Genomic DNA, 25,579 nt, shown 5'->3' with positions numbered 1-25,579 from the left:
AGCGGCCAGCGGAGCCCGGCGAGCGGACGGGCTGGCTCATCAACATGCACCCGGTACGGGGTTGGGGGGGCGAGCGGACAACCCGCGGGGCCCGTGGTGGGGTGGTTGTCCCATGGGGAGGCCCCCGGTAGGGCCCGCGGCGGGGTCCCATGGAGGGGCCCTGGGAGGCCTCACAGAGGCACCCCGCTGAGGCCATGGTGTCCGTGGGCAGACGGAGGTGCTGGACGAGGACCGGCGGTCGGTGAGCGCAGTGGACTACTACTTCATCCAGGAGGACGGGAGCCGCTTCAAGGTGGGTCCTGAGCCGGGCGGGGCGCAGAGTCCCTCGAGGGTACCTGCTGCCGTTACTCCTCTGCTCTCTCCTAGGTGGCCCTGCCCTACAAGCCCTACTTCTACATTGCCACCCAGAAGGTGAGGAGGGGACCCAGGGAGTGCCAAGGTCCCCAGGGAAGGGGACAGCAGGTCCTTGGGGAGCTCGAGATGTCCTGGGCAATCCTGTTTTGGGATGGTCTTCTCCTGAGAGATGAAGCCACGATACTCAGCGCTGGGGTCTTTTGGCAGGGCTGTGAGCGAGAAGTGTCCTCCTTCCTCTCCAAGAAGTTCCAAGGGAAGATTGCAAAGCTGGAAACTGTCCCTAAAGAAGACCTGGACCTGGTCTGTATTCCTCTGCCCTCTTGTGCTCTTGAGTAGAGATTTTTTTTTTCTGGACCTTGCACAGCTCTGGTAAGGTAGGATGGGACTGAGTTGTGAAGGGAAGCGACTTGACTACAGACTCCTAGTGCTGCTTGTGGTGCCTATCAGAAATGGGTTAGTTATGGCTAGCTGCTTATCAGTAGTGATTACATTCCTCTCCTTGAGCACATCAGCTGTTTCAGTGTGTTCAAGATGTTTAATTGCAGGAAATAAAGAATAATGGGGGGAGGAGAGGGTGCTGTGGGAGGGGCATGCTACTTATGCTTGACCTGCTCTTCCTCTTCTCCCCTTGGTGAATCCTGCTTGTGGTCCTGCCCATGCAGGCAGCAGGGCTGGCTGGGCCCTTGCTGTGCAGCTCTTGTGCTCTTTTCTGATGTGCCCACCAGAGTCTTTTCTTGGTGCTTGACTCTTCCATCCGTTGGCACCTCTTTTTTGGCCATTTTTTCCACCTGCGTCAGCCTACTCAGCCATCTCCACTCTCTCTTGTGGTGGCCATCCCTCGGTCCTCATCCCCACTGAGCTGGCGTTGTCTTGCTGCTTTGCAGCCAAACCACTTGGTGGGCCTGAAAAGAAACTACATCAAGCTGTCCTTCAACACGGTGGATGATTTGGTGAAGGTGCGGAAGGAGATCTCTCCTGCTGTGAGGAAAAACAGAGAGCGAGACCAGGCAAGCGATGTCTACACGGCCATGCTGTCCAGGTAGGAGCTCTCTTTAGGGTGGTCCTGCGTATTAATTAAGCTCCCTTGATTATTTCTTAGCTGTCCTCAGAGACGTGTTGTCCTGCCTGTGGTCTGACCCCAACTATGCCTCTTTGCCACCCATCTCTGAGGTGTTTTTTCCAGCTCAGTGCTGCACATCAAGAGGCCCCAGAGCCTCTGGGATGTGATGTGCTGTGGTGGTACCTCTGCCTGCTGGTGAAATAGATTTGTTTTGGTTTGTTGATTTTATTTTTTTTTTTCTTCCCCTGAGGAAGGGTACTGAGAGGCACTGGGCAACCTTATTTCTGCCTGAGACTAAAGGGGGAAAAACCCCAACAGACAATTTTTTTATCTGAATAAGAATCCAGGCACTTGTTTACAAGATTGGAAACATGGTTGCAGACAGGAAAGAAATAAACAGAATAGACACATGAAAAATTTGCCCCTTGGTTTCTTGATCCTGAATTCTGATTTCAGTTAAAACCTGAGGAAGAAGAATCAAGTGAGATGAGTGTTTCCTACGTACCCAGAAAGCATACTGTGTTAAAGGATCTCACCAGACTGTGGGTACCTCTAGGCTGCTTTATGAACAACTCGGAGCTAGGCCATCACCTCAGGGAGTGATGGTGCTAACAAAAAGTGCCCTCTATATATATGGTAAAACATACAATACAAAGAATCTTTGACGATTTTCCAGGAACTTTCAGCTCTCAATTCATCATCAATTTCAGAAGTCCATGTATTCCATAGTTTCAGCCAGTTCTTATCGTGCTGGTCTAATTCCTCTTCAGACACCACTGCTCACTGATGCAGTCTTTGGTCATCGTGGTTACTTATCTTCTGAACAATCTTCATCATAATTCACTTTTAGACTTCTGAGAAAAGACTCAAAATGTTCTATTTAACATAATCTATGTCTAGCTTTTCTAAGTTGCTTAAACTGTCAAGATTGTTCCTAGAGCACCTGTGCTCTATTGCAAACAATATCTATTTATTAATTATTCCTACTATTAATAACATCCTAAGAGAAAACACTTTTCTAAAGTGTTTTCCTTTTACATACTGTCCCTGTTCAAAGTGTTTCCCGGGTTGCCTCATTATGCTTAGACTCGCTACCATACTTAGAAATCTAGTGCTGTGAGAATTGTTCATTATACAGGCACATGTGGGTTATATCTGTGAGCAGACACAGCTCAACAACATGGGAAAAGGTGAATTTCGATGGGAGCGATGTACTGTCTCTCCCAGGGACACCCCTGCAAGGAGAAGGTGATGGGATGGCAGGGAGGTGATTGCCATTCTCTCCTCTGCTGTCAGTGGCTCCCACTGTTGGGTGTCACCGGTGCCACGTGCTGTCCCTCGTAGCTGAGCCTGCGGAGATGTGCCCTCAGGTAAGGCGGCTGCTTCTCTCCGCTCCTTGCAGCGCTCTGAGTGGAGGCAGCCTGAGCACGGATGAGGAAGGGGCCTCCAGAAAGGTTGCAAACCAGATGGACAACATTGTGGATATGCGGGAGTACGACGTGCCCTACCACATTCGCCTCTCCATTGACCTGAAGATCCACGTGGTGAGTAAGGAGTAGGGAGGCTGGAAGAGCTTCCATTTCCTGCTGCTGGACTCCTGAATTGCGGGCAGGGTGGAAACATCTGCTCCCCAGCACCTTTGCGAAGGCATCAGTGATGATGAGTTCATGTGTAAAGCTTAGTCCTGTACTGCTGGGCTGCCTTCTTAGCTAATGATACACAGAAAAGTTAAATGTTTGATGCACAGACACAGTTTGAGCCTTTCTTCTGGACTGCACTTAAGTTGCATGGCTTGGTCCCTAGCAGCTGAAGCTGGCCCTGCTGTAAGGCACTGCCATCCCTCTCTTGGCAGGCTCACTGGTACAACGTGCGATACCGGGGCAGCACCTACCCCCCCGAAATCACCCGCCGAGATGACCTTGTGGAGCGACCGGTGAGCCTTGGTTGGGCGGGTGTCAGTTTGTCTGGGTGCACGGTGGGAGTGTCTACCCTGAGAAGCTGCTGCTTGATGGGCTGATGGTTTTGCACCGGGGAGAGCTTTGTTTCTGGGCTTGGGCAGTGATTTTTGGGTTGATAAAGCAGTAAAATGATTACTGGGGAGGTCTGGCTCACTTGCTGGGCTAGCACTGGGCTTAATGAGAATCATTCTTTAACTTCAAGTCAGCTGTAGAATATTTTCTAATGAATTTGGTCCTGCTCAGGATCCTGTCGTTCTCGCCTTTGACATTGAAACTACCAAACTCCCTTTGAAGTTTCCTGATGCAGAGACAGACCAGATCATGATGATCTCCTACATGATTGATGGGCAGGTAAGGGACAGCAGAGTGGTTTCCTTGTTCCAGCAGCAAAGCCAGGGAGCAGGCCAGCATTTTGCCCTCAGCCCAGCTCACTCCAAGCTTGCTTGGTGTGTGGCTGTGGGAAAGAAATTATAGTCTGAATGACACAGAAGATACTTAGCTTCATGGTACCCAGCTGAGGTTGCTGGTGCTCCTCTGAGGGAGCAGTTGTAACCTGGAGAGCACAGGGACAACTCTGCTGTCCCATATTGTCTCCCTGTGGCCTCCTTAGCTGATGGCCAGCAGTGATTCAGCGGATGACTCTCCAAACAGTTGTTCCCCCTAGACAGAAGCTCTGGCTTTCAAGAGGAAAATATCACATCCTTTGGACAGCAATTTTGAGTTGCCTGCAAGCCAAATCCTCCTAACTGCCTCTTTGTAACCTCCCTAGGGCTACCTGATCACAAACAGGGAGATCGTATCTGAGGATATTGAAGACTTTGAGTTTACTCCCAAACCGGAGTATGAGGGTCCGTTTTGTGTCTTTAATGAACCAGATGAAGTAAGTCAGTTCTGCCCAGCAGACTTTTTACCTGTCTGGGTCTCTTGTTGGCCAAAGAGAGCTCATTGCTTGGTAGGCTGCCTTGCTGGGGAACATGGTGGGTCTGGCAGGGCTGGTCATACTTTCATTTCTTGGTAGTAGAGGTAAGAGAGGTCATGTTTGGGCTGGATGTAGAGGGGTGGAGTTAACTGTATGATATCCACCACGTCTCCGTGGAGGATATAAGTCAGTTTATGTATGTGTCTCTCCTACTCTTCTGTTTCACCCTAGGCTCATTTAATCCAGAGGTGGTTTGAACATGTCCAGGAGACCAAACCCACCATCATTGTCACATACAATGGAGACTTCTTTGACTGGTGAGATCAGGAATGAAAGCTAAGCTGGAAAAGTGTCACCTGAGCTGTGGGGCAGGGTCAGGTACCAGACTCAGTGTCCTTCCATAGCTCACACAGTGATGAGGTGTGATCACAGATCTCACACTGTGACTGCCTGGCCAGTTTGAGCACTTCAGCAAATCCTGTGGTCATTTGCTTGGAAGTATGAGCTTCTGTAGACTCCCGTCTGCTTGGCTGAGCTGCTTTAAACCCTTATCAATATGGCAGTGTTGGTGTATAGATGAGCCCAGTTTTGGGAGAGCAGGGAGAGGATCAAAAGAGACCTGGAGGATATCAGGGAGAGGGGTGCAGGCAAGCCTTCAGGAAGCAAGGGGGGAGGCACTATGTGCCTCCTCCACCTGGTGCAGGATAAAACCAAGCAGCTTTGCCTCTTGGGTCATGCTGAAATTCTGTCCTGCAGGAAGTTTTTCCCATAGTCAGGTATCACAGATAATTGCAAGAAAAATTATTTAGGTAGTTTGTTACAAAGCAGTTGTGAAAACATTGGAGATAAAGGAAAATGGCTGTTCTGTTCCTTCTCTTCATGTTGCCTCTTTCCCCAGGCCCTTTGTGGAAGCAAGAGCAGCAGCTCATGGAATTAATATGTATCAGGAAATTGGGTTTCAGAAGGACAGCCAAGGAGAGTACAAATCATCCCAGTGCATCCACATGGACTGTCTAAGGTACCAAATGCTGCTCCTCTACTGTATAACTGTGTCTTTATCTCTTGAATTTATATGAAATACCTACAGTTGTATTTAAATACTGTCCTCCTGTCTGTTGGAAGCTTTCATGTGTCGCACCTCCCTAAGCTGGTGTGCTAGTACATTTCTTTGATTTTGCTGTGTCCCCTTGGCACTCTGCATACTGCAGGAGCTGCCAGGCCTTCCCCTGAAGCTGTCTCTCCCTGCAGCCTGCTGGTGGCTGTCCTCAGGTGTCTGTGGCAGTGGAGAGAGGGTGGGATAAGATCAGGCTGTTGGAGTGGAGAAGGGCCAGTATCCTAACCCAACAGCCTCCTGGTATAGCCAGGAGAGGAAAGGACATGCTGTGCATGCTTAGGAGAGAGAGAAGTTGGGTTTTTTATGCGGGTTTCTTCCACTAAGGCAGTGTCTGGACTTTGGAAAATGTCTGGCCATCCTTACAGTCCTGGTGGTGTCTCCTCCAGTGCTTAAATGTTTATCTTAAAGCCACTGAGGGAGTTGGAAGGTGGTAATTCTGAGCAGTGATGATGGTATGGGTAGTGGGGTTTGTCCTGGTTGGGATTTAAGTGCATGGGTAGAGATGCAGGGTATCTATCTAAAGCTGGGCAGCCTCTTACTCCACTGCGCTTGGATGCTCAGCTCTCAACTGTCCTCAGTGAGAGGTCCCCTCTGCAAGCCTGAGCCCCTTGCTGAAGGGCAGGGCTGAATTCTCTGCATAGACTGATATTTTCATGATTTTGTCCAGGTGGGTGAAGAGAGATAGTTACCTTCCAGTGGGAAGTCACAACCTGAAAGCAGCAGCTAAAGCAAAACTGGGTTACGATCCAGTGGAGCTGGACCCTGAAGAGATGTGCCGGATGGCTACAGAGGAGCCCCAGGTATTCCCTTCCTGTTCTGTATCTCTTCTGAGCAATTGGAAAGCAAGCCTAGAGCAGTTGCCATGTGATTGAAACCTTGAACTAGTGCTACAAAATGGTTTTGGTTAATGCAGTCAGTTTTGAGAAATTAACTCAATCTTTCTCCTTAGTTTGCCTTAGAAGCACTTGAGCTTGTGAGGAGAAAGAACAGGATTTCTTTGAAGTGGCTCTAGCACTGGCATTGCACTGTGTATTTTCTGTGTTTATTTACATCAGTGCAAGGTGACAGGCACTACCTAAATCAGAAACGCCACAAAAAGACATGATTTGCTGGAGGGACAGGAAATAGGTTTAGTGCTCCAGGTACTGCAGGCAGGAGATTTCTGCTGAAGCCCTGGAGCAGCCTCCTGGTTCCCAAATGGAGTGGCATCTGCCCCATGAGCTCATCCTCCCCACTTCTCATTCAAAGCTGATGTATTACTGGGTAATTAAAGCTAGAGCAGGATGTCCTCAGAAGCAAACAGGTTGTTCTTTACAACCTAGGATATGGAGAAATACACCTTTCCCTCCTTCCTGCTGATACATGCATGTCCAGCATGAAGCAATGAGCAATTTCCCTGAGCTGCTCTATCACATGTGATTGGGATTAATTTGCCTCTCACCCTTTCCTGACAGACCCTGGCCACCTATTCAGTGTCCGATGCAGTTGCTACCTATTACATGTACATGAAGTATGTTCATCCTTTCATTTTTGCCTTGTGCACCATCATTCCCATGGAGCCTGATGAGGTGGGTGCACTCCTGAAATGATGAGTTCTTTGCTGGGTGAAGAGCCATGCCGCCCATGCTGCAGGGATGCTCTGGCCGCAGACCTGAATCCTACTGCCTGGGTACTTTCCTGTCTGTGTCAGGGAGGGAGGGTGGATTTGGAGGATTTGGAGGCTACTCCTTCCTCTCTGCAGCCCTGGGGTGTTTTGAGAGAAGTGCCTAAGAACAAGAGACCTTAGGGCTATCAGTATGGCTGATGTGGAGCTTAGCCAAGTTAACTTGCAGTTGGTTTTGGACTTGCTCCCATCAAGCTGCCTGCTGCGCCATCGCACACGTGTCATCGGCTGGAGCCATCCTACTCACTGATGCGGCTGTAAGGCCAGTCCAGTCCCACCAGTGTTGGCACAGCACTTCTTGCTGAATCACAGAATGGTTTGGGTTGGACGGGACCTTCAGAGATCACCTAGTCCACCCCCCCTGCCATGGGCAGGGACACCTTCCACTAGATCAGGTTGCTCAAAACCTCATCCAACCTGACCATGAACATTTCCAGGGAGGGGGCAGCTACAACTTCTCTGGGCAACCTGTTCCAGTGTCTTGCCACCCTCATAGTAAAGATTTTTTTTCCTTATATAATCTAAATCTACTCTTTTTGAGTTTAAAACCAGCTTTGACATCTCTCCTGTAGGTGTTAAGAAAAGGATCTGGGACATTGTGCGAGGCACTGCTGATGGTTCAAGCCTATCACGCCAACATCATCTTCCCCAACAAGCAGGAGCAGGAATTCAACAAACTTACAGAAGATGGCCATGTGCTGGACTTGGAGACATATGTGGGTGGCCACGTGGAAGCTCTGGAATCTGGGGTCTTCCGCAGTGACATCCCCTGCCGCTTCAAAATGGTAAGGGGCCTTTCACCCAACCCCCGTCCTCGAGTGTGGTGGTGAGGAACAACCCTCTGCTGGTGTCAACATCTCCTGTGTGTCCCTGCTGGGCTTGGGCAGTGCCTGTCATACTTCAGGAGACCTTGAGCACCTGAAGCTGCATGGAGCTGGGGTGGGAGGAGGCCTCCAAGTAGCCATTTGTACTTCACTGGGAGAGCAAGTGTCATACGTGTCGCAGGCTGGAAGCAAGCCAGACCTTGTTGACAGCAAGTGAAGTGGTGTTTTGGGTTTGTTTTTGAGCCAGTGGTTTTTAGAATACCTGCCTCTGTCACCTTGAGGTCTTGTCCTCTCTCTGTCCTTCTACTCAAACTAAGCTTCTTCTGAATCTTCTCAGGGCATCTCTTACCTGTTTCTGGTTCATGCTGCTGTCTCCATCACCCCCCACCCTGCTCTTTCACGCTTGTGTTGTGCTCACGGACTCTTAAATTTCCAGAGGCAGCTTCGCTCTCTGCCATGTGATGCATTGTGCTCCGTGTGGGACATTTTGATGGGTATCATCTATCATGGGGGAGCATGCACTGTCTGAATCTTTGGACCCTTGCACCAGCCAGCATGCAGCTATGAGAAGTGCTGCACTACCAAACACAAGTGCAACCGACTGCTCATTACCTGCCCTTGTCTCTTCCCTTTATTGCCTTTTTTTGACCTGGTGTCAGTGGTTTAGACCCTGTCTGGCTGTGCTGCAGGGCCATGCTTAGAGCCCCCCCGAGGCAGGCAGGGACATGGGCAGCAGGGCAGGAGATGGCTGCCCATGGTCTCAGTGCAGGCCACACATCCCTGCAGAATCCTGCTGCCTTCGACTTCCTGGTGCAGCACGTGGAGAAGACGCTGCAGCACGCCATCGAGGAGGAGGAGGGTTTGCTGTTGGATCAAGTCACCAACTTCCAGGAGGTACGTCACCCACAGCATGGCTGTGCTTGGCCAGGGGGGCTGAGCAGCCTGGCTGGGGCTACAGCTTTGAAGGGCCTGTTTAGGTTCATCTTACACTCTACAGATAAAGACCAAGAAGCCCATCTGTGGGGACCTTCAGAGGAGATGGTGTTAAGGGATGTTTTAAGCAGCTGCTGCCCCCAGCAGCCCCAGCCAGGACCCCCCTGCCCAGCCACTGGAGCCAGCCTGGGTGTCCAGGGTCTGCCCCAGCTGTGGGATGTGGTTCCTGCTTTACTCTTTGCAATTTCAACCAGGAGCAAAGCTCTGAGAGAGCTGGGAAGGGGTTTAGTGAGAAGGATGTCTTTTCCTTGAGAAATCCCCTCAGATACCCCAAATATTCATGTTTCTCTTGTTCCCTGCTTCTTGTTGACTACAGCAGAGTGCAGATCACCCGTCTCCAAAGCTGAGTCTGGAGTTTCTCAGAGACCATGATCAGAAGTCCCCAGTCACTAACTGGTCTTTGCTGTTGTCTCCATTAACCCACTTGTACTGGAAAGGCCCTTGGATGAGTAACCTTTAGGAAGCAGCAGCTCTCACTTTCCACACAGCCCTACAGATAAAGCTTACCTTGGACATCCAAACCAAAACCCAAAGTAACAGTGCTCAAGGAGTCCCTGATGCTGCACTTTTGGTCCTCTTAAATCCTTCCTCAGAGGTAGTGGCAGGTGTCCCTGTGCAGGAGTAAAAGACCAAATTCAACAAGTATTTGAGTCATTAACTCCTTCCTGTCTGAGTCTCACTTCTTTTTGTCTCACCACAGGTTTGTGATGAAATCAAGGTCAAACTGAATTCCCTGAAGGATGTTCCGAACAGAATTGAGTGTCCTCTTATTTACCATCTAGATGTGGGGGCCATGTACCCCAACATCATTCTGACCAACAGGCTGCAGGTGGGTAACATCAACCTCATCTCTACTAATTTGTTTTTCAGATGACCTTGGTGGTCCCTCTGATTGGATTCCCTTAACAGCAACGACTGAACTTTCTGCCTGGGGCAGGGGGATCAGATGAGGCTGGATGAACCCAGACAAGCTGCCGTGGGTGCCAGATCTCTGGAGGTTGAGCCACAGCTTTAGCTTGGACTCCTCCCAAAACCAGCTATTATTTTTGAGAGTTTTGTATTCCCAAAAGGCTCTGGAAAGGAGAACTCTGAGTACTATCTCTGATATTCACACCTATGATCTTCTGCCACCCAGCTCCTGTTCTGGCATGAGTGGCGGTTTGGAGAGCTGTCCCCTCTAACACCTATGTGTCTTACTTGTGTCCAGCCCTCAGCCATAGTGGATGAGGCCACGTGTGCTGCCTGTGACTTCAACAAGCCAGGTGCCAACTGTCAGCGCCGAATGACCTGGCAGTGGAGAGGAGAGTTCAGTAAGTACAGTAAGGACCGTGCAGTCCAACCCACAGAGATGGAGATGGATTCCTGTTTCTCCTCTGGGAAACTGATAGCTGCCCTCCTCTGCAGTGCCTGCCAGCCGCAGTGAGTATCACCGCATCCAGCAGCAGCTGGAGTCAGAGAAGTTCCCTCCCCTGTCCCCTGAGGGAGGACCCCGCGCCTTCCACGAGCTGTCCCGGGAGGAGCAGGCCAAGTATGAGAAGAAGCGGCTGGCAGGTAAAAAAAAAAAAAAAAAAAGTCAGCATCATGATTTGGAGAGGTGTTTTGCAACCTAGACTGTGAGTGGCGCTTACCATTAGTTACTTCTCTTATGGCTGCAGGGTTAGTTCAGGCTGGGTCTGGCTTCAGGCCATGCTTTGGCAGACCTTCCCCAGTGTCCCAGCAGGCTCCTGTGTGCTTCCTGAAGAGGGGCCAGGCACCAGCCTGTGTCAGTGTCTCTCCTTTTGTCTGTTGAGAGCTATGGATTTCAGCTGAAAGATAAATGGCACCGTTTTTTGGAAGGCTGCTGATTAAAGCTGTTATTGGAAGGAAACCATAAGGTTATCCTGTCACCTGGAGTGATGCTGTTAAGCAGAGCCATCCAACTGGTTGCGGGCAGAGCCTGGGTTTGTGGATGGGCCATACGTGCCTCACAATGAGTTTACTTCCCCCATATGCCCCTGCTTCTCCATAATGAGGTGTCGCTTCTCTCCATGCTGGTATCTTCATTCCCCTCCCTGTGCAGTAGGACTGTCTCCCTGCTCACCTGTGCCTAATGCTGTCTCCCTGTCCATACTGTGCCCATTCCTCTGTCCGTAGCAGGGCACCCATCTCTGAGAAGCTCCCTCTGCTTCTTCCTTTCCCTAGATTACTGCCGCAAGGCATACAAGAAGATCCATGTCACCAAGGTGGAGGAACGAGTCACCACCATCTGCCAGCGGGAGAACTCTTTTTATGTAGACACAGTGCGAGCTTTTAGAGACCGCCGCTATGAGTTCAAGGGGCTGCACAAGGTACTGAGCTGTTTTAACTGGTTTAACAAGTTTAGCTTGTCTTGGCAAGGCTGGGGATCTCTTTTCTACTGAAAACCCGAGCCCTAGGGACATGGTGGATCTCCTACAGCTGTGGCTGCTTTCTGCAGAATCTTCAATGGCTGCTGCCACGGCAGCATTTACTGCCTCTTTGGTGCTGTCGGAAATGAAGCTGCATCTCCAGTTTTCACTGGGTTTAGCAAATCCTCAGAAAGTCTCCGTTCTGATATATCTGATCTGGCTGTGTTCAGTCTGAGCCATTCTTCCTGTGCAAAGAAAAGAGACAAGCTGAGGAGTAAGGTCTAGACCTCGGGTTAAGGCACAGTTGATTCCAGGAGGAGACCAGGGCACGTTGTTCTTGGAGTGTGTTGAAGGCAATGACGAAGCTCTAGGACTCTACCTCTGGCCAAGTGAGTTAATGAGCCATTTGTTTTGTGGTTAGGCCCAGCTGCCTCTCCTGCTATGAATCATGGAACCAGTTAAGAGGTTTTTCCTGCACTGGCTGTTCTGCTGTTTAGCCAGACATCATTGGTTGCTGCAGGCAGTGTATTTGATTCTTGCCCATGCACACGAGGTGCAGCACAGCTGATACAGATGGGCAGTGCTGCTGGTGCTGGTTGAATTCTGATCATCAACATCAGAATTACAGCTGGTGCTGCAGGTCCCTCCCACCGTGTGGCAAAGTGCCTCTGGCCAACTCCTCCTCTGCTGGAGAAGAAAAAAGAATGTTTAGCCTGTACTACTGATTGATATTTGGCAAAGATCCTGTTCTAGAGTTGTAACACTATACTGGGACTGAGGGGGAACCAGCTGGATAACCCCAGTAGTGATGAGTGGGATTGTCCTGACTCTGCCTGTGGCTTGCAGGTGTGGAAGAAGAAGCTGTCTGCAGCAGTGGAGACAGGAGATGCCTCTGAAGTGAAGCGCTGCAAGAACATGGAAATCCTGTATGACTCCCTGCAGCTGGCCCACAAATGCATCCTCAACTCTTTCTATGGCTATGTTATGCGGAAAGGGTGAGTATTGCCCACTGGGTGATGCTGGGGACCTTGGAAACCAGATTGTCTGGGAGGCTGTCACTTGCTTCACCTGCTTCTGAAGCACCCAGATGAAGGTGGGTGCTGCCTGTAACACTCCTCTTGGTTCTACCAGTGACTTCTCATCCTGGAGACTCCTGCCAGACATTAACTGTTGGGCAGGAATCTTGTCTGTTAGTGGTTGTCCAGCTTTTCTGAAGCATCATAACTAGGGCAAGGAGAACAATCTACTGAGGGGCCAGTGTTGATGTGTTTCTTGCCCTTCTTCCTCTGGAGATCCTTCTGCCCTTCCCGTAGCTGAGTTTGGGAGGGAGCCTTTCATGATCTTCACTTTGACTCTTCTGCTCATAGAGCTCGCTGGTACTCCATGGAAATGGCTGGCATTGTCTGCTTTACGGGAGCAAATATCATCACTCAGGCCAGGGAACTGATCGAGCAGATTGGGTGAGTGTGTGCTGATGGGGGAAGAAAGGTCTGTCTGCATTGGGGACAGATGTGGGAGCACATTAAGTACCTGAGTTTTCAGTAGTTAATGTTGAAGATTCAGATTTCTGACACTGCTGTGGTTATTCTGTTGTATTATGAGGGTTTGCTTTGCAGGAGGGACCAAAGAGTGGATGCAACAGGCTGCCTTTGTCTTTGTGGGGGACACAGCTGATGCTCACCTATCATTCACTCTCCCCCTGACAGTGACCTTCCTTCCTTAGGAGACCTCTGGAACTGGATACCGATGGGATTTGGTGTGTACTTCCCAACAGCTTCCCAGAGAACTTTGTCATCAAGTCAACCAATTCCAAGAAGCCAAAGGTGACAATCTCTTACCCAGGTGCCATGCTGAACATCCTGGTAAAGGTGAGTCTTGCACCCATCCAGGCCAGCTCTGCAATCTGGGGAAAAGATGGAGGACTGGTGAGGGAGGAGGGCCTCTCTTCCATCTCTGCTCCCTTGTGTGGCAAGAGGGACGCTGTGGCCGGTGGCCCTGCTTGCTGCACAGCTGCTCCCTGTAGCAGAGAGGGTGGTGTGTGCTCATCGGTGCAGGCTGGGAGTCCAAACTAGAGCAAGCTCCCAAACCCATCCTCTGCTTGCTCAGCTTCAATAAGACAAAATAGTATAATTTTGGGGTCCCAAGCATTTTTCTTAACAGGAAGGTCAGATGTTTTGATTTCTGAGTCTTAAATTGTGCTGTAGCTTTCAGAGGGATGCTCAGCAATCCCTTTGGGCAGGGTGTGCTTGAGGGGCATCTCCTGTTGGTAACCAGCCCAGCTGTTCAGTGAAGCTGTTCTCCTGGGACTGTGCCCATAGGAAGGCTTCACGAATGATCAGTACCAGGAACTGCAGGACCCAGCCTCTCTCACCTACATCACACGTTCAGAGAACAGCATTTTTTTTGAAGTAGATGGACCATACCTGGCCATGATCCTCCCAGCTTCCAAGGAGGAGGGCAAGAAGCTGAAGAAAAGGTGAGCCTGAAATATTATCACTTCCCCTAGGTAATAGATTGAGGGTCTCTTTCCCTTTGTGCATGTGGGGTACATTGGTCCTTTCCCTGGATGTGGCAGCACGCTTGATTCATTGGCATTAGATGTCAAATTCCTTACACCAGATCATCTGTGAATCCAGTACATGGCCCTTGCCTCCAATGCCATACTATGGCAATAAATTTTAGAAGATAACGGCAAAACAGCATTTCTCCAACTTGGTGACCAGATACGATCTCCTTGTTTGGCTCTGAAGTGTGCAGGAGAACTTTGACTTCTGAGGACGTCTAATACTGTTTATATTCAACCTAATCTGTTAAAACTCACCAGTTTCTGCCTTCCCCTCTCTCAGGAGATCACAGATCTCCTGTAATGCTTTTCCTAGATGTTTTCCCTTCCTCTACTGTCTGGAAGAAGGAACAGGTCCTACCACTACTGTCACATTATAGGATAGTTGTACTCAAACTTCACAGATTTCTCTGCAGCTTCCTAAATAGGAATGTTCGTTAGATTAGTAGCAACTAGAAAGGTGCCCACAGACCTGGGTCTGGCTCCAAAAAATGCTGTCACTGCCCTCCAGCACCCTCTATCCTTACAGCTCTATGATTCTTTGTGCTTAATGCCCCACTGAACAAGCTCCAGCACCCACCATCTCCTGTCAGTGCCTTTCTTTAAGCAGTGAGTCCCTGCCACAGGAGTTGAGGTGATTCCAAGAACTGAGCATAGGCCTCTTATCTCAGGGTCTATTGGTTTATTGTAGTTTGGGGATGTCAGCAAGTGCATTTATTTCTTGGTTTCTCTCCAACTGAAACAGCCTGGAGGTGCCTGGCAGGCACCATTGTCAGTGGAGAAAAAAAAGACTGTTCCCACAGGAATGTGGTCAGGTGGGAGGAGGGCTGGCCAAGTGATGTAAGGTTTGAGTATCTGCTCTCTTCTCTTAGCTGACGTTCCCATAAGGTTTTCCTTGAGCCATACAAACAATTGGTAGGACTGTGAAATGCAAAAAAATGTAAGAGAAAGGGAGGAGTGTTCCTACAGTTGTCATGGCTACATCCTGTTTCTTCTGAGTCCCTTTGACAGCATCTGAGCTGGCAAAGTTTCCTCTAAACCTCCTTGTAATCTCTTCTTCCATTTCCCCACCTGAGCACTTGCCTCCTGCCCTTTACTTGTGTGCAGTTAAGATCATTCTCCCAGTCGATGATTCTGGAGCGTGACTGACGTGCTTTTGCAGGCCAAGTTGAAATGTTTTTTAGAGCAGCTGTAGATGCTCAGAGACCATCCTAGTGCTGAGCACCACGGCTCTGTTGAACATGGCAGGTGGCAGCGTGGTGGCCTCCCTGTCAGGAGGGACCCAGCAGGATTCTGGAGGATGTGGCCCTTGGTCCAGGCCAGGCTTTGCCCACGCTATGTCTCCTAGGTACGCAGTATTCAATGAGGATGGGACCCTGGCCGAGCTGAAGGGATTTGAGGTGAAGCGCCGGGGAGAGCTGCAGCTGGTGAAGATATTCCAGTCTTCTGTGTTTGAAGCCTTTCTGAAGGGTAGTACGCTGGAGGAGGTCTACGCTTCTGTGGCCAAGGTGGCTGATTACTGGCTGGATGTGCTCTACAGCAAGGTAGGCACAGCCCGGAACGCCTGTGCTCCTGAGGTGGAGCCGAAGTGCCAGAGGCACTGTGGGGAGGGTGGACTTCACTTGCACCGAGTGAGTGATACACTGTGCCTCTGGTGATCACTTCCATCATATTTCTGCTGCTTTGGTTCTCTAGGGCTGCTGTTTATGTCTTTTAGTGCAAGGGGTCTTCATTCAGTTGTAACTGTGGGTGAGCAGTGTACTTCTCCAGTGATCTCCTTCATGGAGCTGGTCTGGTGGCCCTCAAGGGGATGTCCCCCAAGGATGTTGGGCAGGGGCATTTGCTGAGGCAGAGAATGACAAAGCCATTTGCCTGCAGAGTGTTTTATGAGGAGCACAGAGACATCAGCTATACAGTAACTGGGGGAGAGCAGAGAAAATGCAAGAAACCAGGGGGTGAGAGGGACTGAGAGCCTGGTTGGGCCCTTCCATTTTGCAGTGACCTTGTACAAGAAGTTCTTGATGAGCCCAGCTACTTTGTGTATGTAACACAAAGCAGTGCTGCCACAGCATAAACCAATGCAAACCTCAAACCCATGCTCTCTCCAATAGGTCATGTTGGCAGCTGCAATCAGGAGCAATTCCCAGTCTCCTCATAAAGAGCCACACCAGCTGGGTGTGGGTGCTCCCTGTATCTGACAGCAGCAAGACTTGATCATTAGGTTCTTGATAGCTTGGGTTTTTTCCTCCCTTTCAGGCTGCCAACATGCCTGATTCAGAGCTGTTTGAGCTGATCTCAGAGAACCGGTCCATGTCGCGCAAGCTGGAGGACTATGGGGAGCAGAAGTCCACCTCCATCAGCACTGCCAAGCGCCTGGCAGAGTTCCTGGGGGACCAGATGGTGAGGGATGCAGGGCTGAGCTGCCGGTTCATCATTTCCAAGAAACCAGAAGGGTCTCCAGTCACTGAGAGGTAACCCCATCTTGAGGGGCCAGGGCTTTTGACGGGGCAGAGTAGCAGATGGTGAGCCAGGTGATCACCAGTCACTGGCTCAGGCTGTCAGCAGGATGAGCAATGGGTAATGCTGTACCACCACTGCACGCTGGGGGAGAAGCCTTGGAGGGTCTGCAGGATGGGAGAGGGGATTGTGTGCTGCTGGGACCTTCCTCTGGGTGGATAAGTGCTTTCCTGCCTTCATCAGGGCCATACCCCTCGCCATCTTCCAAGCTGAGCCCAGCGTGCGCAAACACTACCTCCGAAAATGGCTGAAGAGCCCCTCGCTGCAGGACTTCAACATCCGCGCGGTGAGTGGGGCACCCCTGCGGGTGGCCCCGCCGCCAGGATAAGGGCTCACCCCTTCAGAGCAGCAAAGCAGGCTGCTGGGGGTGGGGGTCCTGGGGAGATACTTGGTCCTGCATCTGGTGGCCTTCTGCTCAGCTCTCTTCACTACTCGCTGCTCTGCCCTCTTCACAGATACTGGACTGGGACTACTACATTGAGAGACTGGGTAGCACCATTCAGAAAATCATCACCATTCCCGCAGCCCTGCAGCAGGTATGGGACAGCATGGGGGCTGGAGGGCGGCTCTGGCTGGGGTACTCGGTGTGATTTGGATTTGTATTTGCTCTCCAGGTAAAGAACCCAGTGCCACGGGTCCGACACCCAGACTGGCTTCACAAGAAGCTCCTGGAGAAGAATGATGTGTACAAACAAAAAAAAATCAATGAGCTCTTCACTTCAGAAGGCAAGAGACAGGTAAAGAGGATGAGGGGAAGGTGCTGACTGTGCTGGTGGGGCTCTTCTGCAACCCATGTCCTCCTGCTGTCTGTGTTCCTCCAGGTCCTTGCCAACCAGCCCCCGCAGGGGAAGCCCAGCTTACAGATTGGTGACATAGAGGACTTTGGGGCTGCCAAGACCCTTCAGTCACCAGTTCCTATCACAAATAAGCGGAAGCGAGTCCCTGCAGCAGAGGAAAGCCAGCAGATGTCCCAGTACCTGGAGCTTTCTCAGTCCTGGCGAGAGATCCTGGGTCCACCTCCTCCCCTGGGCACCACCAAGGTAGGTGGAGCAGACTGGGCAGGAGATGATCTGGGGCTGTGCTTGTCTACCCAAGCTGCTTGGGTGCTGCTAGCTTTGGGTCCTCTGAAATGCTCTGCACACCCATGGCTCAGGGCTACAAGGAGAAATACAACCATTGATGGAGAGAAGGGGGACAGTGGTGGCTTCACATCTGGGGCAGGAACCTCATGTGGCCTGGGGAGAGGGGGGCAGGCTGTATGCTGTAGTGTTGGGCTGGGAAACCTGCGCTGGCTTCTGGCTTGGCTCCACTCACACTGTCACCCCCCCAGGAAGAGCGGCTGGTCTGGCTGCGCTACCACCAGAAGAAGTGGGAGCTGCAGGCTCGGCAGCGGCGGGAGCGGCAGAAGAGGCGGCGTCTGGAGGACGGTGGGGTGACAGCAGGTGGAGGAGTGGTCCGTGATGCCCTCTCCAAAGGGCTGGGCGGGTACCTGCGGAGGACAGCACGCAGTATCCTGGACTTGCCCTGGCAGATTGTGCAGGTACCGGGGAGGGGACCTGCAGTCAGGGAATAACCCTTGCATTTATACACTATCTGTGGTCAAATGGTGAAGTTTGACCACGATGTCACTCTGGTGTCAACCCTGGGGCCAGGTGGGGCTGCAAAGCCTTAGGCTCATGCACATCTGTATGGAAAGAGAAACTCACGTGGTCATTCTGGGTGGTGAATCTGGGATGTGTGTGTAGATCTGCCAGTGGGGCAGCTCCTCTTCAGCCCATGGGCAGCGCTGTGCAGTAGTCACAGAACCACAGAGACACTGGTTGAGGTTGGTGGCAACTCGGGTCCATCTGGTCCAACCCCCTGCTCAAGCAGGGCCACCCAGAGCCTGGTACCCAGGTCAGTGTCCAGATGGCTTTTGAGTGTGTCCAAGGTGCGAGAGTCCACAACTTCCCTGAGCAACCTGTGCCAGGGCTCAGTCACCCTCACAGGGAAAATGTGTTTCCTGACATGCAGAGGGAACCTGCCATGTTCTGATGTTGGCCTCTAGTCCTGTCACTGGGCACCACTGGGAAGAGCCAGGCTCTGTCCTTTCTACACTCCCCTTCAGCTATTTATATACATTGATGAGATCCCCCTGAGCTTCCTCTGCTTCAGGCTGGACAGTTTCCACTCTCCCAGCCTTTCCTCATGTGAAAAATGCTCCAGTCCTTCCTTCATCCTTGTGGCCCTTTGTTGGAGACTCTCTAGTATGTCTCTGTCTCTCCTGTACTGGGGAGCCCAGCACTGGACACAGAGTGCCTGTGATGGATGCAGGATTCTAGTGATGCCTGGAAGCAGCCAACATACAAACACCGAGGTGCAGTGGGGTCATCTAAGTGTTTTCACAAATCCTCGTTACACATGGCCATCTGAACCCAGCCCCTTGTCACCCACTTCATCTTCCAGAAAGGCTTTCAGAGTTGCAGGCAGTCCCTGTGCAAGCACAAGCTTGAGATGGGATGGTTAGTCCAGGATGTCAGAGTGACTTGGCTGACATCAAGGGTCAGCTGGAGTTGGTTGGCCAGCCTTAGAGAGTTTTCTCTGTGGTGCCCTGGGACAGTAGCAGGACATGGGGACTCCAGCACTGAGTGATGACTCTTTAAGCCCCCTGCTGTCTTTGTGGCCATCAACTGGCCATAGAGATCCACATGCAGCCTAGATGTAAGCACTGATAATGTGTTGGATCTCCCTGATAACATTAACTGTGTACCCCTGTGTCCTGTAGATTGCTGAGACCAGCCAGCCTGGGCTGTTCAGGCTGTGGGCGGTGATCGGGAGCGATCTGCACTGCATCAGGCTGAGCATCCCCCGGGTCTTCTATGTCAACCAGCGTGTCCCAAAGCTGGAGGAGGGAGTGGCCTACAAGAGGGTGAGGACCTGCTCCTTTGGGAAGGGAAAACATCTGCTTGCTTGAGATAAGGTGCTTCACCTCTGCTGCAAGCAGATATTGCAAGCATCTGCCTTACAGGGCCTCACTGTCCCACTCCACGGATGTACCTGTCCAGTCCCTCTGCTAATCCCAGCCTGCCCAGAAAGCAGGCTTTCTGTTGTGGGAATTTGTAATGTGCATGAATATATGCCACTGATTTCCTTAGGAGAGAGGAGCACCAGGAGCTGGGGTGGCTCAGACCTCAGCTCCTTGCAGCCCTTAGAAGTGTCCCAGCTCCTAGGAGTGATGCCACATGGTGTGACGTGCCCCACTAAGCTTGTCCCTTACCTCACAGGTGAACAGGATCCTGCCACGCTCAAACTTAGTTTACAACCTGTATGAATACTCCGTCCCTGAAGACATGTACCAAGAGCACATCAATGAAATCAACGCTGACCTCTCTGCTCCAGACATCGAGGGAGTGTATGAGACACAGGTAACACCTCTGGGTGCTCGTTTTTAAGGATTGCTAAGTGGCAGCTCATTAGTCTGAGTGCCAGTGGCACAGAAAAACATCTGGCACTTAAATTCAACAACTTGGTGAGACACCAAAAATCAAAGACCTTGCACAGCAAAGTACTGGGGAATATACCCTCATACATATGGGCAGAGACACTGAGTATCAGCACATGGTCTAAGGCATGTCAGGAAAGGGGATTAAGTTTGTTTGTGAGGAAAGAAGGCATAAAGGGTGATCTTCCTCTAAACCAAACTAGAAACAGTGTGCTGGTATTTGAACTAGAAAAGTTAAGGGGTATTTAGAGCATTTAGCCACCTAATCTGCCAGTTCCCTCGGGACCTGCAGATGCATCTCATCAGGCCTCATGGACTTGTGCACTTTCAGGTCCCTTAGATGGTCTCAAACCTGATCTTCTCCTCCAGTGGGTGGTTCTTCATTCTCCCAGTCCCTGCCTTTGCTTTCTTTGTCTTGGGCAGTGTGGCTGGAGCACTTGCCAGTGAAGATTGAGGCAAAAGTCACTGAGTACCTCAGCCTTCTCTATATCCTGGGTAACTGAGTCTCTCTTTCCTTCCAGAGGGGGCCCACATTTTCCCTAGTCTTTCTTTAATCACTGTTGTATCTGTAAAAGATTTTTGCTGTTGTTGCCCTTGATGTCCCTGGCCAGATTTAATTCTATCAGGCCTTCCTAACATGATCCCTGGCTACCCAGACTTTATCCTTCTGGGCTACCTGTCCTTGCTTCCACCCTATGTAGGTTTCCTTTTTGTGTTTGAGTTTGTTCAGGAGCTCCTTGTCCATCCATGCAGGCCTCCTGGCATTTTTACCTGACTTCCTCTTTGCTGTGATGCACCACTCCTGAGCTTGGAGGAGGTGATCCTTCAATAAACCAGCTTTCTTGGGCCCCTCTTCCCTCCAGGGCTTCATCCAATGGTACTCTGGCAAGCAGATCCTGAAGAGGCCAAAGTCTGCTCTCCTGAAGCCCAGGGTAGCGAGCTTGCTGTGTGCCCTCCTCACTGCCCTAAGGATCTTGAACTCCACCATTTCATGGTCACTGAAGCCGAGGCTGCCCTTGAGCTTCACATTCCCCACCAGCCTTCCCTTGTTGGTGAGAACAAGGTCTAGCTCTCCTCCTTGGCTCCTCTATCACTTGGAGAAAGAATTTATCATTAATGCATTCCAGGAACCTCTTGGATTGCTTATGCCCTGCTGTGTTGTTCCTTCAACAGATATCAGAGTGGTTGAGGTCCCCCATGAGGACCAGGGCTTGTGAGCATGAGGGTGCTCCTATCCTGTAGAGGTTGTCATCCACTCTGTCTTCCAGGTCAGGTGACCTGTAGCAAACCCCCACTATAATGTCTCCCATCCCTGCCCTCCCTTTAATCCTGGACCCATAATCTGTCAGCCCCATCCCTGGGCACAGCTCCCTGCACTCCAGCTGGTCACTGACATAGAGGGTGACCCCCACTTCTTGTCTCCCCTGCCTGTCTTTCCTAAAGAGCCCATACCCTTCCATTGCAGCACTTCAGCCACAGGAGCCATCCTACCACACCTCTGTGATGCCAATAAGATCGTAGTCCTGCAGGTGTGTGCATGTCTCTAGATCCTCTTGTTTGTTCCCCATGCTACATGCATTTGCATAGAGGCAGTTCAGTTGGACCCCTGATGAGGCTGATGTACTAGCTGGAATTCCTCTGTGCTGTTCTTCAGGTGCTCTCATGCTGCCCTGTGATCCCTCTCCAGGCTCTGGGCATCTATTACTGGCACTGACATCAAGCTGGTACGAGTGGGATGGATTGAGGTTCCCCTCCTGTGGCAACTTCAGATGAAATCCCTCTTCACCAGCTTGGCAAGCCTATGGCTGAAGATGCTCTTCCCCTTCTGACAGATGGACCACATCAGCCCTGAGTAGACCAGGTTTTTTAAAGCAAGTCCCATGGTCTAAGTAGCTGAATCCCTGGCTGTGGCACCAGTCCCATAACCAGACTTGCCAGATTCAACAAGTCCTTTCAAACCCCTCCCATTTGACCAGGAGGATTGATGAAAAACCACCTGTGCTCCAGAGTCCCTTACTGCTGCTCCCAAAGCTCTCTAGTCCTTGATATTCCTCAAGCTGCCCTTGGCTGGATCACTGGTGCCCACATGAAACCCTCGGTGACACCCTGACACAAGCCCCCAGTAAGCAGCACCCCTCTCTGGAGTGTGTCAGGTTGGCAGGTGAGTGTCTCCGTACCTCTTAAGACTTGCCCACTGCTATCACCTGTTGCCTTTTCTTTGTTGCACTGGTTGTTATATGGGGAGCAGACTGGGCTGACTTACTCAGTTCCAGCATCTCCTGATGTGACAGGTCCTTCCTCTTCAGTCTGCAGATGTCTCATTCTTGATCAGAAGTCTTTGCCTAAGTAGGACAAGCTTAGTGTGAGCATTGGTGCCATTAGCTACAAAATGCTTTGTGAGATGCAACAGGCTGCAGGGGCAAAAAGAACATCATAGAGTTGGGACACTCCGGCTACTAAAGGTATTGGTATAGCTTGGAAAGTGTTACAATGGGGCATGCTGAAGGAAACCATTTTTAGTCACCTTAAATTTCTGCTTTTAGAAAATTTGGATAAAGGTCCCACAAGGCAAGGAAGAAATCTTAGTTTAGCAAGCAGTGCCCAAAATTTATTTCCAATTACTTGTCCAAAGTGCCTAGCATGTACACAAATTAATTTTATGTGTAGGAGATCTTCTGGTAGCAAATCTGAGTCCTCTCCAGTGGGATTAGGTAAAATCAGGAAGCAGCTAGCTAAGAGGAAATTAAAATTAGCAACTGAAATAAAACAAGAGGCATGGAGATGTTTTAAAGTGAGATGATCAAGGGGTTGCAGCATCTGTCATACAAGGGGAGGCTGAGCAAGCTGGGAAGAGGCTCAGGGGACCTTCTTGATGGGAGGAGTGAAGGAGAAGAGCCAGGCTCTTCTCAGTGGTGCCCAGAGAGAGAACAGAAGGGAGAAGGCACAAACTGAAACATGGGAAATTCTATGTAAACATCAGAAAAAACTTCTCCTGAAAGGGTGGTCGAGCAGGTTGCCTAGAGGGTTGTGGAGTTTCCATCCTCAGATGCAGAGAACCCAGCTGGACACAGTCTTGGGCAGGGAAAGATCTGTCTCGATCTTTAAACATCTGCAGTGCAATTCTGAGCATGGTCTCCAAAAAAATGCAGCAGGACTAACAGGAGAATGAGGAGGAGAATGTGAGGGAGGGAATGGCTTCCTTGCAGGGAATTCCTTAGGGGCATGAGAATACATTGGTTTGCTAAAGGAATCTGGAAATGGGATGTACTAGGGGTATATGAAATCAAAACTAGCATGCGGGAAGCATGATTAGGCAAGGAGTGTTTATTGCTTCTCACTGTTTTGGGACTAGGTCCCACAGCAAGTCGTTCAGGACAGGTCTTCTGTAGTGGTAGAGTTCACAGCTGTAGGGTTAATAAAACAGGGCAAATCAGTGGTGGATCTCCCACTGTGTCAATTATCTGGTGGTTCAGATGAAGCCTTTGTTTCGAGGGAGTGCCAAACCACAAGTTGCAGGGCTACAAGGTTGCCCAGATATCACTGCACACATCCTCCAAAGTGCAGTCCTGCTGCTGCTGCCTTTGATGGTGGGATCTGGGGCTAGATAGGAACACATGTGAGTTAAGAATTGACATACCTGTTCTGTACCTCCACCACTGTGGCATGGGTGATGATACCAAACTCATGCTGGAGGTGCCTCAGGTGTGTCTTACCTGTAGTTTTTAAGCTGGGTTGTTCTTGGTCTGAAACCCCCAAGAGGAGCTTGGTAGTGGAATGTTCTACCACATCTCTTCTCCATCATTGCAGGTGCCACTGCTCCTCCGTGCCCTGATCCACCTGGGCTGTGTGTGCATGGTCAGTAGGCAGCTCGTCAGGCACCTGTCAGGGCGAGAGGCTGAAACCTTTGACATTGAACACCTGGAGATGCGCTCGCTGGCCCAGTTCACTTACCTGGAGCCAGGTGAGGCAGCCTGGGAGGGGGCCTGTGGGGCACTTGGGACCTGGTGCCCATGGTGTCACGTCCTGCTTTCGTCTCTCACACATGGGTACCACTGATGCTCTGTGTCCTTAGGAAGTATTCGCCACATCTACCTCTACCACAGCTCCCAGGGCAGCAAGGCACTCTTGGGCCTCTTCATCCCCTCGCAGCGCAAAGCTGCTGTCTTTGTGCTGGACAAGGTAAGGTGGGACTGGTGGATGACAAACTGGACGTGAGCTGGCCATGTGTGCTCACAGCCCAGAAAGCCAACTGCATCCTGGGCTGCATCAAAAGAAGGGTGGCTAGCAGGTTGAGGGAAGTAAACTTTGGTGAGACCCCATCTTGGGTACTGTGTCCAGCTCTGGGGTCCTCAGCACAGGAAGGACACGGACCCGCTGGAGTGGGGCCAGAGGAGGCTGCAAAAATGACCAGAGGGATGGAACACCTTTCCTGTGAGGACAGGCTGAGAGAGTTGGGGTTGTTTGGCCTGGAGAAGGCTCCAGGGAGACCTTCTAGTAATTAAAGGAGGCTTATAAGAGAGATGGGAACAGACTTTTTAGTAAGGCCTGTAGTGATAGGACAAGGGGTGATGATTTTAAACTAAAAGAGTGTAGACTCATAAGGAAGAAATGTTTTACAACGAGGGTGGTGAAATACTGGAACAGATTGCCCAGAGAGGTTGTAGATGCCCTGGAAACAGCAACCTGATATAGCTGAAGATGTCCCTGCTCACTGCAGGGGGGTTGGACTGGATGAGCTTTAAAGATCACTTCCAACCCAAACTATTCTATGATGGGGATCAGACAGTGGCAGGTTTCTTTGTGCATCATGCATCCCTGACGTTTCAGCAGGGCTTGAGGGAAGGCATCCCGTGATGTGCGGGGGGCAGAGCCTCCCAGGACCACGCAGCCCAGGGTCCCTTTTGCCCCGGCTCTTATCCAGTCCCCCTTGGGCACAGGTACGCAGCAACCAGATGCCGAATCTGGCCACCCTCTTCTCGGCGGAGCGCAGCGCACTGCTGGAGAAGGCGGGTGAAGAGCTGCTGCCCCCAGACAAGCACACCTTCGAAGTGCGTGCTGAGACTGACCCCAAGGCTGTTTATCGAGCTGTTCAGCGCCTGCTGCTGGGCTACAAGGTGAGATGAAGGTGTGAGGAAGGTCTCTGTGGGACCTTGTCCGTGCAGGCATGTGGGAAGGGGAATGTGTTTGGAAGGCAACTGGTGCATCAGTTCCTGCAGCACCTGCACATAGCTGCTGGCCTGAAGGTCAAGGGTAGAAGTGGGTGTTGCTTAAGGGCTTTTTTGTGTTTGGGGTGGCTTGCCTAGGGCAGAGCCAGCAATGAGGCCACGTCGGTATCTCCCCCATCCCTGTGCTCAGCTGGAGGGCTGATTGCACAGGCGTGGGTGCTTCAGGAGGGCTGCAGTGTGCTGTCCCCGCCGTGGGGACGGGGCATCTGGCACTGCTGGTTTCCTGGTCACCAGAGGCTCTCACTGGAGACATACACCAGGGCATGTCCTCTTCTTCACCCAGGATGAGCGCCGGGGCCCCACGCTGGTTGCCGTGCAGTCTAACTGGGACCTGAAACGGCTGGCCAGCGGGATCTCAATCCTTGAAGAGTTCCCCTTGGTCCCCATCCGGCTGGTAGATGACATCAGCTACTCAGTCCTGGACTGGCAGCGCCACGCCGCCCGCCGCATGATCCGGCACTACCTCAACCTGGACACCTGCCTGTCGCAGGCTTTTGAGATGAGCAGGTGCTCAGGGCGGCTGCGTGCTGCCGGGGCTGCCG

General features: G+C 51.2%; 1 protein-coding gene across 2 annotated transcripts in view; it reads left to right on the top strand.

Annotated features, from left to right (window-relative positions):
• Positions 1 to 25,579, top strand: part of POLE (DNA polymerase epsilon, catalytic subunit) — a 40,465-nt gene that overhangs the window by 9,616 nt on the left and 5,270 nt on the right. For both annotated transcript variants that reach the window (XM_026860089.1, XM_026860088.1), the window contains exons 2-37: positions 3 to 53; positions 212 to 292; positions 367 to 411; positions 562 to 654; positions 1,239 to 1,393; positions 2,817 to 2,958; positions 3,267 to 3,347; positions 3,616 to 3,723; positions 4,142 to 4,252; positions 4,523 to 4,608; positions 5,190 to 5,309; positions 6,073 to 6,205; positions 6,860 to 6,973; positions 7,641 to 7,853; positions 8,679 to 8,786; positions 9,586 to 9,714; positions 10,093 to 10,195; positions 10,290 to 10,436; positions 11,067 to 11,212; positions 12,098 to 12,246; positions 12,619 to 12,711; positions 12,975 to 13,119; positions 13,570 to 13,727; positions 15,163 to 15,358; positions 16,071 to 16,285; positions 16,515 to 16,617; positions 16,787 to 16,867; positions 16,946 to 17,068; positions 17,153 to 17,371; positions 17,662 to 17,871; positions 19,096 to 19,239; positions 19,595 to 19,735; positions 23,620 to 23,773; positions 23,885 to 23,991; positions 24,750 to 24,926; positions 25,321 to 25,544. In XM_026860089.1, coding sequence (XP_026715890.1) covers positions 45 to 53; positions 212 to 292; positions 367 to 411; positions 562 to 654; positions 1,239 to 1,393; positions 2,817 to 2,958; positions 3,267 to 3,347; positions 3,616 to 3,723; positions 4,142 to 4,252; positions 4,523 to 4,608; positions 5,190 to 5,309; positions 6,073 to 6,205; positions 6,860 to 6,973; positions 7,641 to 7,853; positions 8,679 to 8,786; positions 9,586 to 9,714; positions 10,093 to 10,195; positions 10,290 to 10,436; positions 11,067 to 11,212; positions 12,098 to 12,246; positions 12,619 to 12,711; positions 12,975 to 13,119; positions 13,570 to 13,727; positions 15,163 to 15,358; positions 16,071 to 16,285; positions 16,515 to 16,617; positions 16,787 to 16,867; positions 16,946 to 17,068; positions 17,153 to 17,371; positions 17,662 to 17,871; positions 19,096 to 19,239; positions 19,595 to 19,735; positions 23,620 to 23,773; positions 23,885 to 23,991; positions 24,750 to 24,926; positions 25,321 to 25,544 — 4,763 coding nt within the window. In that variant the 5' untranslated portion in view covers positions 3 to 44. The remainder of the gene's footprint in view (positions 1 to 2; positions 54 to 211; positions 293 to 366; positions 412 to 561; positions 655 to 1,238; positions 1,394 to 2,816; positions 2,959 to 3,266; positions 3,348 to 3,615; positions 3,724 to 4,141; positions 4,253 to 4,522; positions 4,609 to 5,189; positions 5,310 to 6,072; positions 6,206 to 6,859; positions 6,974 to 7,640; positions 7,854 to 8,678; positions 8,787 to 9,585; positions 9,715 to 10,092; positions 10,196 to 10,289; positions 10,437 to 11,066; positions 11,213 to 12,097; positions 12,247 to 12,618; positions 12,712 to 12,974; positions 13,120 to 13,569; positions 13,728 to 15,162; positions 15,359 to 16,070; positions 16,286 to 16,514; positions 16,618 to 16,786; positions 16,868 to 16,945; positions 17,069 to 17,152; positions 17,372 to 17,661; positions 17,872 to 19,095; positions 19,240 to 19,594; positions 19,736 to 23,619; positions 23,774 to 23,884; positions 23,992 to 24,749; positions 24,927 to 25,320; positions 25,545 to 25,579) is intronic.

This window comes from Athene cunicularia (assembly GCF_003259725.1).
Source record: "Athene cunicularia isolate RWA chromosome 15 unlocalized genomic scaffold, athCun1 chr15_part1, whole genome shotgun sequence".
In the NCBI taxonomy this organism is placed as follows: Eukaryota; Metazoa; Chordata; class Aves; order Strigiformes; family Strigidae; genus Athene; species Athene cunicularia.
This window is presented reverse-complemented; position numbering and strand designations above follow the sequence as displayed.